Genomic DNA, 18,858 nt, shown 5'->3' on the forward strand with positions numbered 1-18,858 from the left:
CGTCTTCATTCTTAAAATACAGACTTTATTTCGTAGAAAAGTTTCAACAATAATTCTTTATTCAAACACTAATGCTCGAATAAGAAGCGCACAAGGACTGTATACAATCATGCTTGGTAAATAATTGGCCTGAATTCTTGTAAGACTAATAATGCTTAGGGTGAAGGTTTTTATACTTAGCTCTACTTTAAGATGCTTAATAAGCCAGTTAAATGCAGTTCTGTGCGGGAAGATACTCATTCTTCAGGGACAAACGAGTATGTAGCTCACGTAACTAATAATAGAGGTATATAGTGGGAGTTAGGTCTCACTTTAAATGTCCCTATTGTTATAGTTTGTAAAGTGGCTTTGGTCCAGTTCAGTGCAGGCCTGTTTCACTGCGACCAATGTGATCTATTGTGATAGCCACTGTTAAGTATAGGTCACTGCTAAGATTGATTCTCTTCATGAATCTTATTATATCTTTTGCAGAGAGCTGAAATATCTCAAGTGGTTGAAGATTTGGACTTCCCAAAGATCTTCTTCCCATTGCTACGTTTACGCATTAAAGGACCATACTCATAGAGAATGTGTAACGGGGTTTCATCTGCACTATTACAGCATCCACACGCTCTGCAATCTCTGAGACCTAAGATTGAGAGACGTTTGTTTAATCTACAGTTCCCCGTTAGTGTCATGGTTAGAATGCGTAAGTTTTCTCTACTTAGCACTAGTGCCTCATGCGTAAATAAGTAAATGTCTCTAAGTCGTATCGGATCAGGGATACAGCAACCGGGAAATGATTTTAAAAAGTGGATGTGCGAAGGAAATAATTTCTTCAGAAGCACGAGGGTGGAAGATACCAGACATGAACGTGGTACGGGTGAAATTTCCCATTTGTCCGGAGGAGAAAATCACTGTCAAAAAATTTTTTTTTCTTATTTAATCTACCTCTACTTCGTAAAGGGTTGACCTAATGAGAACAAGTAGCAAGAAACTCATTGCCACTCTTTTAAATCAAGATTTACATTTCCATCGTTTTACAAATCAATAAAATTACAATATATTAAGAAAAGTGATGCAACATACACGTTTCACGTTTGAGTAAGTTCTCTAACGTGAAACGTAAATTAATACAAAAGAAAAGTTATTGAGTACAGTAGCTGTTTAATCCACACACACCGCAAAAAAAGATATTCTGTGAGCATTTTTATAAGAGATATTAAATATACTTTTAAGAATCTGAAGCCGAGCCTCCGGCAACAGGATCATCCTGCCACCACAAGTAGCCACAGTACTAAAGGATCAAGCCTGAATCAAGCCCAAGAGATGACTTGATTGTCGATAGAGCAGCTTTTTTTGTATGAAGTTATATGGAGGGAGCTGTTACTGGGGCTTCCATCCAGACGTAAAACCAGTACTCTATAATATTAAGCCTTAGGCATTATATAGTTATAGGTTGAGGTTTGCAAGCAAGTACTGCCTCAACTTACTGCACAAGCTTTTACAAGGCCTTCTCATCCAAGTGGCAATGGAACAGTACCTCGCTCGATATGTCGAGGTAACCTGCCACTTGACTAACAGTTACAGTCGAAACGCCAGCATCAATGATATCAAAGACATGTTTTTTCCTGTTCTTGAAAAACCGTCTATGTAGGAACCTTACAGTAGTGCTCATAACGTAAAGCATACAGATAGTGTGATGGTTGCATCGTCATAAAAAGACAACAAAGATTGTGCCATTTGATATGGAGAAACTTACCCCGTGAAGCTAAGCAGAGCTTAGATTGTACCAAGTACTATCTTGGATTCTCAATTGAGTGAAAGCCAAGTATTTCGGTCATTGGCTATAGCTATAAACGCTGACAGGTGAACACTTATCATCAGATGACCAGAATGCTCATTATTTTTCCTATTCCAAAAAAAATTAAGTGAAAACTTCCGCACTTTATTTTGTGGTTATTGAATGAGACGGAGCTGTAACGCTCGATAAAATCAGCTCTGGTCGACAAGGGGAGTCTGAAGTTTTGACTTCCCTCGTGTGATCATAATCACTTTTTATTTGCGCTCAAATCAATTCTGAATTATACTTACCTACTTGTTACCCAGTCATAATAATAACTCATAAAGTTGGTAGAAGTTAGTCCGCATTGCTATTAAATTATGAGTGATAAGATGATTTATAAGGGTCGCAGCCTTAACTTTGGAGGTTGCTATTTTGTGATGTGATTCTAAGTGATGTTGAGATTTTATAAGGGTAGAAATGTACAACAGTATTCGTAGTAATATTCTTAATGTAATCCTATGTTATAGCGTAATTCTTTAAAAAGGCTGTAATACTTTCAACGTAATTATTTTTATGTAAGCGAATAACCTGGAACGTGCAGTCCCCAGTGAGGATGAAATCTTCCTTGCAAATTCTTTTTATAAAATTTGTCATATTTAAAACGCTTTTTTACATTGAACTTGATTCATTTAATTTGTTATGTATATTGTAAAATCACACACACAGCTATTGTAAAATCCTTTATTTGATTTTAAATATTGGCTGTTAAGTTTCTTGTATGTTCTTCTCACAAGCTCTACTTTTTCCAAACGAACATGGTACATTCAGTAATTTAAATTACGTATTTATAATAACGATTCGAATTCGCTTACTTTAAGCCTAATTAAAAAAAGTTTATTTGACTATGATCATGTGAAATATCACCGTAAAAAAGGCTGCAATTTTGTCGATATTATGGTGACAACAAAATATAAACAAAATTGTCATTGGAATGAACAACATCAACAGCACCGTCCACTATAATACTTTATTATATATCTGTTTGATTAAAGCAACTGGTTTTTGTATTTTAAAGTTCGTTATGGCAGGACGATTGACTTTTTTATTTTAAATTTTTTTTGACGACCAACAGAGTTAAAGCTCTTATTTAATTACAGAACTGATTTTCATTTCATTTTTTCATGAAAAGTAGTTTTCTTTAAATCTAAGCTTTTATTTTCAGTTCTGACACTAAAGACTGTTGGAAATGAGTACAAATCACGTCACGAATCGAACTTGCAGCTTGCAATCTTCTTTTCCAATACAAAACTATCCATAATTATTGCTATAAATTAATGAAAACTCAAATCAAATTCAAAACGGATTTGCAAACGTTTCCCATATGAAGTTGAACAAACAAACGTATTCTGGTTGATTCCATTGAACCGACTCATTAGAATGTCAACAAGCCTGCACTTCCTATATTGGTGCGCAAAATATTTGTTCTTTCATCGAGTTTGGATACTATCATCATATTGAATATACTCGTATTTGCATTTTTTATATATCTGAGTCATGGGCTGTCGAGGCTTCTATGGTCAGTTGACGTTAATAAGATGTTCTTTCGGAAGAAACGGTAAAAAGAGTAATAAGCTCTACAGCAGCAGAAAACTATTTCTGATTCATTATGTTTTATGCTCACCTGGTGTTAAGTGCTTACCGCCGCCCACATTTTCTTGCAACACTAAAGGAATCACAGGAGAGTTGCCGGCCTTTAAGGAAGGTATACATGCTTTTTGGACAGTACCCATGTCGTATCGTCCCGGAAACACCGCAAGGAAGCTCATTCCATAGCTTTGTTGTATGTGGAAGAAAGTTCCTTTGAAAATCGCGCTGGGGAGGACTGCCACACATCCAGATGGTGGGAATGATATCCTACTTTGTGGCGTGTCATGCAAAGGTGGAACAGCCGTTCACAGAGGGAGGTGTTGTCGAAGAGCGATAATACAAACCTTGCTTTCGATAGCCCCCGCCCATCTATGTGTTAGGTATAGAAGATTGCCTGCCGACCTATCATGATGGATGTATTTACTCTGCGGCAGTTAATTGAAATTCTTATTAAAACGTTTTCATACAATATATATTATTATGTATTACTTAGTGAAGGCATATTATTGGAAAGCATATGCCTCAGACGAGACGAGAAGGGGCGCAAGAAACTAAGTGGTCTTTAGTCTAGAAATAGCTTAATGGCGATCGCCAAATTCCCAAGCTGAGTGATTGTTGATAAATTCATTTTTTTAATAGTCTCCACACAAACGTTTTCTAAAAATAAATTATTCCACTATTTTTTGTATCACTTGTATTTCCTACGTTTTATTAGATCCCTGTTGTAAAATAATTTTATACCTCGCCCAACCATAGACTACTAAATGATATGAGCCGAGTGGTAGGCATACAAAGTTCATGTATTGCTGTCATTAATGTTATGGAAAATTCATTAATGTGTACAGACACAATATGTACATTATCATCATCAAGCATATATTGTGAAACAACTGTCAATATGTAATATATTACAATCACAGTCGTTTTTAATAAAAATATAAGTGCGTGTGGTGTTGCACCAGAATAACACCACCCCATTTCCTCCCGTGGGTATCGTTAGAGGCGATTAAGGGATACATAGAACGAAGGATGGGCAGCAACATCCTTCCGAGAAGCACTAACATTTACTGCGATCGCCAACCCACCTGATAAGCGTGGCGATAATGGCAAAAAATCTCCTCCGAAAAAACATGACATACACTGTAAGGCCTCGGCCCCCAGTACCTGGCGGCAGGTAGCAGCCACAAATGACCGGTGGGGCAGAAAAGTCCTCGAATGGCGACCAAATACCGGAAGACGCAGTGTTGGTAGGCCCCCAATAAGACGGACCAACGATCTGATCTAGATCGCCGGAGTACTTTGGACCAGGGCAGCGCAGGACCAGTCGTCGTGAAGATCTTTGGGGGAGGCCTTTGTCCAGCACTGGACGTTTTCCGGATGATGAAGATAAGTGCTAAAGAGGGTTAAGAGTTTTCACAGTCCGAGTATACTTGGAGCGAGTGTGGTCGGACGACGTGATCCGAGCTCACTCGGATGACGGCAGCCGATCCGCATACATGACTTAACCAAATAACAAACTAAATGTGTGGATCCAAGTGTAATTTTACGGTGTGTGTGGATGATGCAGCTACTATACTCAATAACTTTGTTTTGTATTAATTTACATTTACTTTTTTGACTTAGTCGTGTAAGGCATTGACTATTTGACGTTTGAGTATGTATTACATTACATATTATATTGTAATTGAAATGATTTGTAAAACCATGAAAATGTAAATCTTGATTTAAAAGAGTGGCAATGAGTTTCTTGCTACATCTTATCAGTAGCTCAACCCTTTACGAAGTAACGGTAGATTCAATTTGGAAAATATTTTTTTTAACATTCATAAGTGTTATTTCCGTGACCTACATGAATAAACTGATTTTGATTTGATTAAAATTCTTACCTTTAAGATCCAGTCTTCTGTGTGAGCGTTATGAACGCTGATGAACCTCTGGTCTGAAGTGTACGTCATTCGTCCAGACGTCAAGAGGTGAATATCTCGGTGACGAATCCACGACACCTGAGAAGTTATTTTACTATAAATCCCCAAGATTTTATTTACCAGTGGAAGGCTCCTTTGCACAGGATGTCGGCTAGATTATGGGTACCACAACGGCGCCTATTTCTGCCGTGAAGCAGTAATATGTAAGCATTATTGTGTTTCGGTCTGAAGGGCGCCGTAGCTAGTGAAATTACTGGGCAAATGAGACAACATCTTATGTGTCAAGGTGGCGAGCGCAATTGTAGTGCCACTCAGTGTTTTTGGGGTGTTGGCACTGCATTGTAATGGGCAGGGCGTATCAATTACCATCAGCTGAAGTCTCAGTCATCAGCTTATAGTCTAAAGGGCACCGTATCTAGTGAAATTATTCGGCAATTGAGACTTAACACATTATGTTTCAAGGTGAATAGCTCATTTGTTGTGCCTCTCAGCATTGTAATACCATTTACCATCAGCTTAACGTCCTGCTCGTCTTGTTCATTTATTTTCATCAAAAAAAATTTTTGGTGGCGAAATTGGTTGAATCGTTAACTCTCATCACGGAGCCTCTGGTCTGATCCTCGCCTGATACAATTATGTGTTCTCGGTTTACGAATTCGTGTGTACATTCATGTGAGGTTTTTACAAGGTCAGCAACGCTATCTGACCATTTTTCTAGTAGGCCGCTGCGTTGACATACCATTAGTAACAACAATTACAGTAAACCTCAAGTTATATATCATCATTTATTCTTCTCTTTCAGAAAAAAAAATGGCAATGCATGTGTACACATGTATTTCACATAACTTAAAATCAAGAAATAATAATTATCTAAGGACTACAAAGGTTTGCGCGGATGTCATGATAAGTGAACTATTGGTAGCGTTTTTATTTGAAAGGATGAAAAATAATAATACTTGGCATCTTTTCAAATTCAAATTAAAATTCAAATATTTTTATTCAAAATATGATTTAAAATCACTTATTGAACGTCAAAATCTACCACCCATTCAAAAGAGACTGCCTCAGACCTGAGAAGAATGGGCGCAAGAAACTCAGCGGGCTTTTTTTTTTAATATAAAATATGGATTACAATGTAATATCGTACAGTAAACATTTATAATTAAAGAGCCTGAGGGTGTTCGCTTTATTCCCAGTCCGTGGTGTCATTAAGAAAATCGTTTATGCTATAATAACCTTTCCCACACAAACGTTTTTTAACAATTCTTTTAAATTTCGTAACACATTTGTTTTGTACATTTTCTGGGATCATATACATAGAAGCATATACATCGCCCAACAAAAGACTTACTAACTCGATCCAACCGAGTAGTAGGCACAACAAGTTAATGTTTGTTCCTTGTGTTAACATTATGAATGTCACAGTTTCTAGAAAATTCCTCAATGTGCTTATGAACATACAAAACATTATCAAAAATGTATTGAGAAGCAACAGTCAAAATGTTTATTTCTTTAAATTTTTCTCTTAATGATTCTTTAGGACCTAGGTTATAAATCGCGCGAATAGCCCTCTTCTGCAGCACAAATATAGTATTAATATCGGCCGCACTGCCCCATAACAATATACCATAGGACATAATACTATGAAAATAACTAAAGTATACCAATCTCGCCGTATCTCTGTCAGTTAACCGTCTAATTTTCTTAACCGCATATGCTGCAGAACTAAGCCTATTCGCCAATCCTTCAATATGGGGGCCCCACTGCAATTTGGAATCAAGAGTACTGCCAAGAAATATAGCAGATTCCACTGGTTTTACCACCTCTCCATTTAATAAAATATTCGCATCTACATTTTTGACATTTGGCGCGGTGAATTTAATATTATATTTGGTTTTATGATTATTTAACAATAAGTTATTGGCGCTAAACCAGTACACGATGTCAGATAGAGCATTGTTTACTTCGTCATACAAAACTTGGCTTCGTTTCACTTTGAATATAAGTGAAGTGTCATCCGCAAACAACCACCTTGTGTTTTTTTTCTACAAGGTTAGGTAGATCATTTATATAAATTAGGAAGAGGAAGGGTCCAAGAATAGACTCTTGTGGTACCCCCCCATACCGAGAGGAGTCCCGGGAGATCTCCTGCTATTCACTTTGACCCTCTGAAACCTATTATTTAAATATGAGATCAGAAGATCGAGTGCAGATCCTCTTATACCATAGTGGCATAGCTTCCTGACCATCGTTGAATGTTGAACACAATCAAAAGCCTTAGATAAATCACAGAAGATACCAAGTGCATTCTGTGATTCCTCCCAGGCCTCAAAAATATTCCTGATGAGTTCACCACCTGCATCCGTAGTCGAGCGTCCCCTAGTAAAGCCAAATTGTTTTATATGAAGTAACTTATAAGTGTTAAGGTGAGTAAGCATTTGGCTTAAAATAATTTTTTCAAAAATTTTATTAAGGGTCGGCAACACCGAAACAGGGCGATAGTTATTCGGGTCAGAAGTTTATTGCGACTTTTCTCTCAGGGTCCATATTTTCAGAAGCTTTGGTAGTGGTTGTAGTGAATAATTTCAGGTCAAAAAGAATTCTAACTTTACTTGGAGAAAATAACTTTTAAATTAGTATTGATCTTAAAAATTATAACTAGTTGCCAACAGATACCTCTCTGATGTTTTCTGTTGAAATTCTTTGAAAATTTCAAGAAGGAGTACTAAAATGCGAACAAACCAATGAAAGTAATTAAAGATAGTTCTAAATTTAGAATTCGTAAAGTTTGTAATAGGATAAAATCAACCCGAACTCCCGAAGCAATAATGGCGAACACGTGTGACATTTCAAAGCGAAAAACTGGAACGAGAGTTGTTGAATTTGAATACAAAAAATATCTCTGTGTTAGCTTTGATTTTTTAAAATACAATTTTCCAATCAAACAAGTGCATTAGTTTTTCACATCGCCCTTTTTATATTTTTTTATTAACTCGAGTGTGGTGTTAAAAGAAGTGTGGAATGCTTTTAGCCCAATGAATCGCCATGATATTGCTTCAGAATTTTTATTAACAACTTGACCCGACAGACGTTGTTCTGTATATAATAAATAAAATAATGTTTTTTATTAATTTGTCAATAATATATCATAACATTACTTCTTATCTCTACTATCAAAAATTACTTCGTAAAATATGCACTCTGCTGTCGTAATGAAATTGTTTCACAGCAGAACTGTCAAACCGTGCGTCAATAAATTCTCTTATAGAAATTATGTATGGACACATCAAAGGAAAAACAAATTTGTTGTTTTTATTTAATGTAGCAGCATTTTCCTATTTATTCACCTTTTAAACCTTCCCTGGACTTCCACAAATAATTCAAGACCTAAATTGGCCAAATCGGTCCAGCTGTTCTCGAGATTTAGCGAGACTAACGAACAGCAATTCATTTATGTATATATATATATATATATATATATATATATATATATATATATATAGATATAAATTGTTAATAGCAAAAAACGTAATATAACTCAGAACAAACAATATGTACTTTTAACTCTGGAAAAATATTTATCAAAATGTTGTTAAGGTGTACATTAGATTAATGATTGTATTTTGGCAAAAATAACTTGACACCTGGAACCTGAGAGTTAAACAAAGCATACAAGATTTTATGACGATACGTCACTCGAACGGTTAGATCAGTTGGTTTGAGCACTGGCACTGATCGCCAGAGGTCGTAGGTAGAGGTAGAGGTAGGTTCGAGCCCCGCATCGTTCATAAAATTTTGTTTTAAAATTTTATTTGTGTATTAATCCTAGAAATGAGGGTTATCACTTTAATACATGATAAATTGTTTAGATTTACAAGAGCGACATCTCAAGTCAATTTCCTAACATGCAAATATTGAGGTTGAGAAGGTTATCAACTGTAAAGTAGATCCTGTAGATGAAGCCACAACCTGAGAGTTGAACAAAGCACACAAAATTTTATGACGATACGTCACTCGAACGGTTAGCTCAGTTGATTAGAGCACTGGCACAGAAAAACACTGGTCGTGGGTTCGAGTCCCGCATCGTTCATAAGATTTTATTTTTCATATTTTGTTTGTGACCTCTGGAAGTTTTTCATTATAAGAGTAAATCAACTGACAATTCGAACGATGACGTAAAAAGTGTGCGCAATTTGAAAGTGAAAGGATGAAACAAGAATTACTTAAGCGTTCACTAATTTGAATACCTTTGATGTGTTTCGCAAATTCACTTCACTTATGTTGGCTGTTTAAATACCTTTGAAATTATGCCTTACAATTTCGTGTGAGAATTTAATTGGGTCGTAGGATGTGGTAAAGTTAACGCATCAAAATATTATAATGTGTAATCATCTACATTCGTCATTCAGCCTTTGCCATTCGACTATTTTATGGGAATAAATGACATAACGGGTAAGATTTTCACCTGATGTGAAATGCCTTGCCTATTACAATGCAGTGTCGCTCATGTTGCTTGATTTAATTCCATTCTTCACTTTGGGTCTGGCGCACCCCAGTATCAGCTCGAATTGTTAGGGACTCTGTGAACCACTAGATAACTTGGCGTTGCGTAGAGAAGTCACTCACTGTATGTCTTCTACCGCATTTACCACGCGGAGTGTTCCGAAGAGCTCTTTGGCCTGATTAGTGCCGCCGTATTTCACCTTCGCACCACACGCCACAAATAAGAATATCATTGCTGACATCTGGATGTGTGGCATTCCTCCACAGTGCGGTTTTCATGGAACTTTCTTTCTCTTACAACTAAGCTGTGGAATGAGCCTTCTTGTGCTATGTTTCCAGGACGATACGACATGGGTACTTTCAAAATAAGTACGAGTACGCTTTTCTTAAAGGCCTGAAACGCTCCTGTGATTCCTCCAGTGTTACAAGAGAATGTGAGCGGCGGTGATCACTCAACATCGGATGACCTGTACGCTCATTCGTCCTCCTCTTCCATAAAAAAGAGATAATTAGTTTTATTAGCGTAATAATTTCACAAGATACAGCGCCATGCTAACGGAAACATAAGAATGCCTGCGTACTAGGATAGAAAAAGGCATCGCTTTGGTACCCACCAAGCCGGCAACCTACGAAAGAAGCCTCCCACTTTAATGACTTTTTATTTTTGTTACTTATTTTTGTGTTTGTTTTGCAACTTGAAACATAGTGGAATTGAAACCGTAATCTCCTAGATTAGGTGACAGTCCTAGCCTCAGTAAAACCGATTCTATTAAACTCCTTATGTTAAGATTTTGATGAAACTTAAAAAACTTACCGTTCGATTTCCAAGATTGTGAACTCTGCAGTTCAATTGGGCCGTCTTCCCAACCAAGGCTGTAACATTCTTGGAGTAGGGCACGTCGAAATACGGCCCTCGCTGTGTCAGCCCCAGGTCTACATCAGTGTACTCTATTTCTTGAACTCCATCTGAACTAAGATGGTTGGTGTTGTCAGTACCACCTGGAACGAACGAAATTTTCTATTAAATTATTAAATAGTACTGCTGGATTGCTTTAATAGAGTAAGGTTTTGTTTTCCTTCTTTTTAGTCTGAGTGAATTACAATTTTTTTTACAACATTATAACTTTTTCTTTGCGAACAAAATTTCCACCTTTATTCAAAAGCTTACTAGGAGGCCATGTACACGTATTACTCCTTTTAAAAGGCTACCACCAAAAAATATGTAAATAAAAACTACATAAAAAGAGGCGGGACTGCATAAGTAAAAATTTAAATTTATTTTAGTATGAACGTGAAGTCATTTGACATAAGTTTAAAATAGTAGTAATTACTGTATCGTGATTGGCCACGAAGTATAATCCGGCTAACTTTGAGAGCGAACAGTTGCTTAAAACGTAGTAGATTTTGGCTCTCCTTTTTTTACAAGATTATAGCCGTCATCTGTCTATCTGTCAATGACTGCACGTTTCATAATCGAGTTAATCACTTTTTTCATAGAGAGTTTCACTAGCCTGGCTTCCATGGATATTAAACTACTGATGACACTCATATGTCCCATTTAAATTGGACTTCGAAGTCGGCTCTCTGTAATGAACAGAAAAAACAAATTTTTGTTGAGTATCTGGAGAGAATATTACGCAGACCAAAGAACAGTCAAATTATTTGGATATCTTAACATGATTCTTTATTTGAACATAGCTTGATCTTATCGCCGGCGAAACATTATACAATCTTCACATAAGATATATTTACAAACCATAGTTAGATTTACAAACATTATTTATACTACACTTAGCCTGAAATCTGTACCAAATTTATGGGTAGTAGCTGCCGTAATAATGGCAGTGTAGCAACACCCAAGGAGTATAGCAATACTCCTTGGGTATCTTATTGGTTTATTAGATCTCTCTCTAAAGAGTATTTAATTTAAAAATGAAACACGTTATTGACAGAATAAGTAACAACTGTGAGGGTAGATTGTGAGTTGAAGCTAGAAAATCATTCATACTAAATCTAGTATTAAATAATATACAGAAATAACATGTACTGCAACTGGATTAAACATATAGAAGGTAGAAGGTTTTTGTTTTATTACTATATGATCTCACGTGTGGTATTGTCACAGATTCTGAATCAAAATATTGAAAGCTTAAAAAACGTGACGAAAAAGCAATTTTTTTTTAATTTGTGCAAAGTAATACAAGTTTTATGTTAAATAATTATGAACTATGATAAACTTCCGATTAAAATTATAATAAAATTGAATCAATTTATTTTCTTATTTAGATAGACAATCTTCTGCGATGAAAATGAAAATGCAGGAACTTACAGAAAAACTTAAGTGTGGCTATTTTGCTTTAAAATAATAGTATCATGAGACCATAAATTTCCTCATAAAAGATATTATATTTAGGTCGGTTATTGTCGCTGGGTACTTTACACTTTATAAATAATAGCCAACAAAATGAAAAACAAATTGGACACAAAAGAGTACAGCAAAGGGTGCTTACACACTTAACAGTTATATTTTATTTGTTAGTACTTCCTAAATTCATAATATAAAATGAGATTTACCGTGTTTATAAAAATTTTGAAATGTATTCAAATTCAAAATTAAATATTTTTATTCCAAATAGGATGTGACATCGCTTATTGACAGTCAAAAAAACTACCACCTACCATACCAAAATGAATGCCTCAGGCCTGAGAAGAATGGGCTCAACAAACTCAGCGGGCTTTCTGTGGTATCTGTGGTATTATTAAGAAAGTCATTTATGTTATAGTAACCTTTACTACATAAATGCTTTTAAACAATTCTTTTGAATAACGTAATACTTTTGTTTTGAATCTTGTTGTAAAAGCATATACATCGCCCCACAAGTCTAACTAACTCGACTTAGCTGAGTAGAATATAGATTTAAATACTTGACTAAAATGGTGCGTTCGTAAAAAAATTCATTTTACTATATTTTGTTTGAAATAACTGGCACTTGTGATAGTAGTAACCTAGTAGTAGTTTCATACTTATTTGAGAAAATCAACAAAAAAAATTGGCAGAAATACTGAAATCACATTTACTTTATTTAAGGCTATTCTTTTTAATTCTGACGTGTATAACCGAATTTATGACACGTCAAAACTTTATTAACCATTTAAAAAAAAGGTTGTGTGCCAAATTAATGAACGATATGGGATTCAAACCTCCAAAAACAAAAATGACTCTAGCACACTTAACCAAATGTTATATACTGCTAAGTCCTATAACCTATCGCTTGTCAATATTTGCATGCTTGTTCGCCAACATTGGACCAAATAAAAAAAAATTCACTATTCGCTACAGATCTATTTCAACATCTACGTTAAAATGAGACTAATAACCTAATGAAAAATGATTTAATAGACTTTAAAATTTCAGGTAAACAATGTGAAAGTATTTTATTTTCATTACGAAAGGTGTTACAGCGCCCTAAGCTACGCTTAAACGTCGACTTTTGTCTCGGAGCATTACAGGCTCCATTTAGACGTCCATTGTGCATCTTGAGTTATGACCGCAATATATTCAGCTCCTGGCCACCAATACCTATCTACAGTGTGAATAGAATGTAAACTATCCTCGATATTTTGTGGTGGTTTTATGTCAGTTATAAAGCGATTCAGATGAATACAGTACTAGGTTAAAAACTGTCATCGATGTCAATGTGAAATGTAAACAATTTATCTACCCTTTTATTGTAATATCTTTTTTATGACAGTAAGGGACGAGATGAGGATGACGTTCTGCTGATGGTAATTGATACGTCCTGCCCATTATAATGTAGTGCCCCTTAGGATAGGAAAACCCGAATACTCTGAGCGGCACTACAATTACAGTCGTCACCTTGAGATGTAAGATTTTGAGTCTCATTTGTCCAGTAATTTCACTACTACGGCGCCCTTCAGACTGAAACACAGTAATGCTAACACATTACTGCTTCACGGCAGAAATAGGCGCCGTTGTGGTAGCCATAATCTAGCCGGCATCCTGTGCAAATGAGCGTTCCACTGGTGACCATATCTATAATATAACCATAACTATTATCATAATATCAACCGGAAGACGTTCATTGCTGGACTCTAAGGTTGTAAGCTCTAATTCCCGAACCCCACACAAAAAAGGTTTTTTATTGCATTATATTTTCATTTCATGAATTAATTATTTATGGAGAAAAATTTCACTTGCGTCGTTGTTTCATAAATCCACACAATATATGCGTTTCTTATGTAATAAGATAATAAAAAGGAGTGAGAGCACCTATACCTCTACCAATTAACCGGACCCCAGTCAGTATCAAGTCATAGTTAGCTAACTGTATCCGCACAAAAATGATACAAAGTTTATGTTACAATAAGATTTCATAGAAATTTTTCGTCAAAACATTAAAAACACTAGAAACATTTTTGAAGTTATAAGGAATTCTTGAGGCGCGTTATGAAAAAATAATGAGAGTGAAATTTTAAGATGCGCGCGCATCACTGTAACACAAAAGTAACAAACAGGTTGAAGTTTTTTTTTTTTTTTTTTTTTTTCTTCTTTTGGCAATAGCGTTTACTTTTTGCCAATAACGTAAATTAAAAGATTAGGAAACTATGTTAAAAAAGGATACGGAACACGGGAAAGGATCAGATAAGTAGAAAGAGGATTGAAACGGATATTAAAAATTTCATAAATATACATATATACTTGCTACTTACACAACATTACAAATATTTAAACTTTAATATGATTCTGAAGAATGAAAGATGACAATATTTTATAAAATTTACATGGATACATAATTAGACAGGATATACAGGTAGGAAAAGGAACATTAAGAGATATTAGATCATTCAGGAATGAGGAGCGGTCGTATAGAGAACATGAAAAGAAAATGTGATCTAGATCACATTTATCGGATTCACATTCACACATGTCAGTAGATACAATGCCTAATCTATTAAGATGAACAGGAGTGCAAACATGACCCAAACGCATTCTTATGATAGAAGAACATACTAACTTATTGCATTTGGCACGGAAAAACCATGGTTTAAATGAAATAAGTGGCTGAAGGTTAAAATATTTTCTGCCTTTTGATTGACCAGTTTCAGTCCAAAGCCTATTCCAACAATCCTGAAGGTGAACTATAGGAAGAGCACCTAGATCCTGGCAAAAAACTTTATAAGGGAAAATGTCGCCATCGACCACGGCTTCATTAGCTAGTTGGTCTGCTTTTATATTACCAGGAATGTCGCTATGGCTGGGGATCCATACAAACAACACAGAAAGACCAAAGTGATTGCATTTATTTAATAGATTTCTTAATTCTATGACAACAGAAGAAATGTTTTTTGATTTAAATGGGAACCTATTGAGAGACTGTAAGGCACTTTTTGAATCAGAGAAAGTTATTGTTTTTGGAAGTTTAAATAGAATAATATATTCAATAGCCTTAAAAATACCATAACATTCCCCAGTAAACACCGATGTTTCCGGAGGTAGTTTAATTTTCTGTGATATTTTAAATTGAGCGTGATAGACACCTACACCAACGGGATCCGAGGAGGAATGTTTAGACGCGTCTGTGTAAATATGATGGTAATCAACCCAAACAGTATTTTTAAGAAGATTAAACGAGAAATTTGTACTAATATCGTGCTTATTTAAATCTGAGTTAAAATTAATTTCTGGAAGCAACATTAATGCTTCAAAGCTAGTACTGAAAAGAGGATAATTAATGGATCGATGAATAGGAGCTTTTATGTTGATAAATTTCTTAAAACTATTGATTAGACAAGGTGGTTTTTTATTTGACCAATATGCAGATGAATCTATATAATGAGAAAGTTTCTGAAGTTTGTTATAAAGACAGTGGTTAAAAAACTGAAAAGATCGGAATATAAATTTGTCTGCTAAATATTGACGACGTAGATGTAGTGGAGGATCACCACATTCTACTTGAAGAGCATTGATAGGACTTGACCGCATAGCACCAGAAACTACTCGTAAAGCTTTGGACTGTATGACATCTAGTTTTTTAAATGCCTTAACACTACCAGGCTCCAGCAAGAATGTACCATAATCTAATATACTTCTTATAAGAGCATTATATAACAATTTCATGCAAAAAGGGTGCGCACCCCACCAAACACCTGACAGACATCTTAAAATATTAAGAGTACGCTCACATTTAGCATTAAGGTACTCACAATGTGGGATACCAGTTAGTTTCGAATCTAAGACAATTCCCAAAAACTTAACATTATCTTTAACTGGAATCTGATAACCCTCATAAAATATAGAAATAGGAGGAGGAGTTCTTGATCTCGTGAATAAAACTATTGTACTTTTTTCAGGTGATAGATGAAGGCCATTTAAGTCCAACCAAGTTTTTAAATTTATCAGCGGTTGTGTTATAGAAGAACTAGCTTTTTCAATAGAAATATCACGACAGTAAATTAATAGATCATCAGCATACTGAAGAACATTTACACAATTAAGTGATGATTTTAAATCGTGTGTATAAATATTATACAATATTGGGCTAAGTACTGATCCCTGGGGGAGGCCCTTTGAAACAAGTCGAGTAATTGACTTCCTGTCATCTAGTTTCAGGATTATGTATCTTTCGGAAAGCATGTTTATGATAAAATTTGCTAATAGCAGAGGTATATTAAGTTGTAAAAGCTTACTCTTTAAAATACTTATTACGACATTATCATAGGCACAATTTATATCTAAGAACGCAGCTATTACTGATTTATTATTTGAAAATGATAATTGAATATCAGAAATGAATATACTTAAGCTATCAATAGTACTTTTCCCACGTCTGAAACCGAATTGGGATTCACATAATAGACCGTTATGCTCAACAAACCATTCTAAACGATTTTTTATAAGATGTTCTGTAAATTTCATCAAAACAGAAGAAAGTGCGATTGGGCGATAGGCAGAATGGTCTGCAGAACACCTATTAGGTTTCAGTACGGGAATTATTTTTTGACGTTTCCACGTGGAGGGGATGTTACCAGATGTCACTATGAAATTTATAAGAGATAAATAATAAAATAAAGCATCATCATCTAAATGAGAGATAAAAGAATACGGAATACCGTCCAGTCCAGGGGCAGAATCCTTAACATGAGACAATACACCTTTTAGTTCAGTGACAGAAAATATACTGTTTAAACCAAAACAGTTATCATTATTTATATTTATTACAGGGTAACCAATTATTAAGTCTTCAGGAACGAAAGGTGGAGCCAATTTATCTAAAAAGCTATTAACTAAATGAAAAGGGATTGATTTTGGAGATGAATCTTTGTATGCAGATCTAAACCTTCTTATATTTTGCCATACAAGAGATGGTTTGACATCAGGTGATATTGAATAGCAGAAATTTTTCCAGCCATCAAATTTCTTTTTCTTTAGAAATTTTGAAGTTTCTGACATACTCTTTGTAAGAATTTCAAAATTCTCATCAGTGGAGCATTGACAGTATGTAATTTCAGCATATTTTCTTCTCTTTACTGCCTCAGTACATTCGTTATCCCACCAAGGAGGAGAAGGAATAAAACCCAAAGAGCTATTTTTACTTGGAAATATCTCATTGGCAACCTCAATAAAGATTCTTGCTAAAGAATCTGCACACTGAGATTCTGTACCTGGATTAATTTTTGGAAGTGTAATAATTTTGTTTTTTATTAGATCTTTATATAAATCCCAATCAACATCATTAAGCTTATATTTTAAACGTGGAGAATAAGTTTTATGTAATACTTTATTGTTATTATTGCAGGTTGGAAATGATAATAATAGTGGGAAGTGATCACTACCAAAAGTAGATCGTAATGGATCCCAGGACAAAGAAGAAGCAAGATTAGGTGTAGTGACTGTTAAATCTGGAGCACTTGGGCCCTCGTCAGGATGAGAACGTCGTGTAGGACGACCATCATTTAATATACACAAATTCACTGAATCAAATATATCTATTAATGTGTTACCATAACTATTAGAAGATAAGTAACCCCAGGATTCATGGCGACAGTTAAAATCACCAAGGATCATAAAAGGCTTCGGAAGAATGGAAATAATATCTTTAATTTCATTTAAGATTGCAGAAGAAGGATGAGGTATATAAATAGATACATAACAGATATTTTCAACTAAAGCAGCAATAATAGAAAAATCATTACTGTGAGAAGGAATAGAGAAGAGAGAAAAGGAAAGAGGGTGTTTCACAAGCATGGCTACTCCGCCATGCCCATCCACACGATCTTCTCTGAGACATGAATAACCTCGAATCTTAAATAAAGATCGTGGTTTCAACCATGTCTCTTGAAGAGCACAGATATAAGGTTTATATTTATTTAATAAATAAATAAGATCACTTTTTTTAGGAGTGATGCTTTGACAATTCCATTGAATAACTTTGTCCATTATTTGGTTTATAAATTTGAGTAATTGCAGAAACTAATAAGGCAGCGTTGGACGGTGAAAATTCATTCGATTGACTAAGAGATTTTATAAGAGAAATAATTAAATCAATTACTGAGGATTCCAAAGGATTTTCATTTACTTTGTTAATTAATGCACATCCATTAGAGGGTTGGGGAATATTAAAATCCCTTAAAATTTCTTGGTGAGCAGATTTGTCATATCCTTTGCTAAGTGTAGGTGGAGGCTTTGGTTTAACAAAAACAGTTTTTTTATATGAAGTATTGTTTATAGCTTTATGTGATGAATGTTGATGCTGGGTTGGAAAAGTATTAGGAGTGATGTTAGGTGATGAGAGTAATGTATCTGCATATGAAATTCGAGAGACAGTTGGATGTATCTTTGAAGCTTCTGAATAGGAAATACAGTTTTTAGCCATTGATTCCTTTATAGCTCTTTGTCTTTCATATTCTAAACATTTTTTATCAGTTGCAATATGGGAACCTTTACATAAACAACAAGATATAAAATCATCTTGAACAGAGCAGTTATCACCACTATGT

At 35.0% G+C, this 18,858-nt stretch overlaps 1 protein-coding gene and 1 long non-coding RNA gene across 3 annotated transcripts in view; one reads left to right on the plus strand and one right to left on the minus strand.

The window, feature by feature from the left end:
- LOC126972102 (zwei Ig domain protein zig-8-like) overlaps positions 1-18,858 on the minus strand; it is a 235,091-nt gene that overhangs the window by 39,428 nt on the left and 176,805 nt on the right. For both annotated transcript variants that reach the window (XM_050818690.1, XM_050818691.1), the window contains exons 4-5: positions 10,655-10,839; positions 5,299-5,415 (exon numbers count right to left, since the gene is read on the minus strand). In XM_050818690.1, the coding sequence (XP_050674647.1) occupies positions 5,299-5,415; positions 10,655-10,839 (302 nt within the window). The remainder of the gene's footprint in view (positions 1-5,298; positions 5,416-10,654; positions 10,840-18,858) is intronic.
- LOC126972134 (uncharacterized) lies at positions 17,036-18,423 on the plus strand. Its single transcript, XR_007731052.1, has 2 exons — positions 17,036-17,543; positions 17,658-18,423. It is a non-coding gene; the product is annotated as an uncharacterized LOC126972134 (long non-coding RNA).

The sequence above is a fragment of the Leptidea sinapis genome, chromosome 25 (assembly GCF_905404315.1).
Source record: "Leptidea sinapis chromosome 25, ilLepSina1.1, whole genome shotgun sequence".
NCBI lineage: Eukaryota > Metazoa > Arthropoda > Insecta > Lepidoptera > Pieridae > Leptidea > Leptidea sinapis.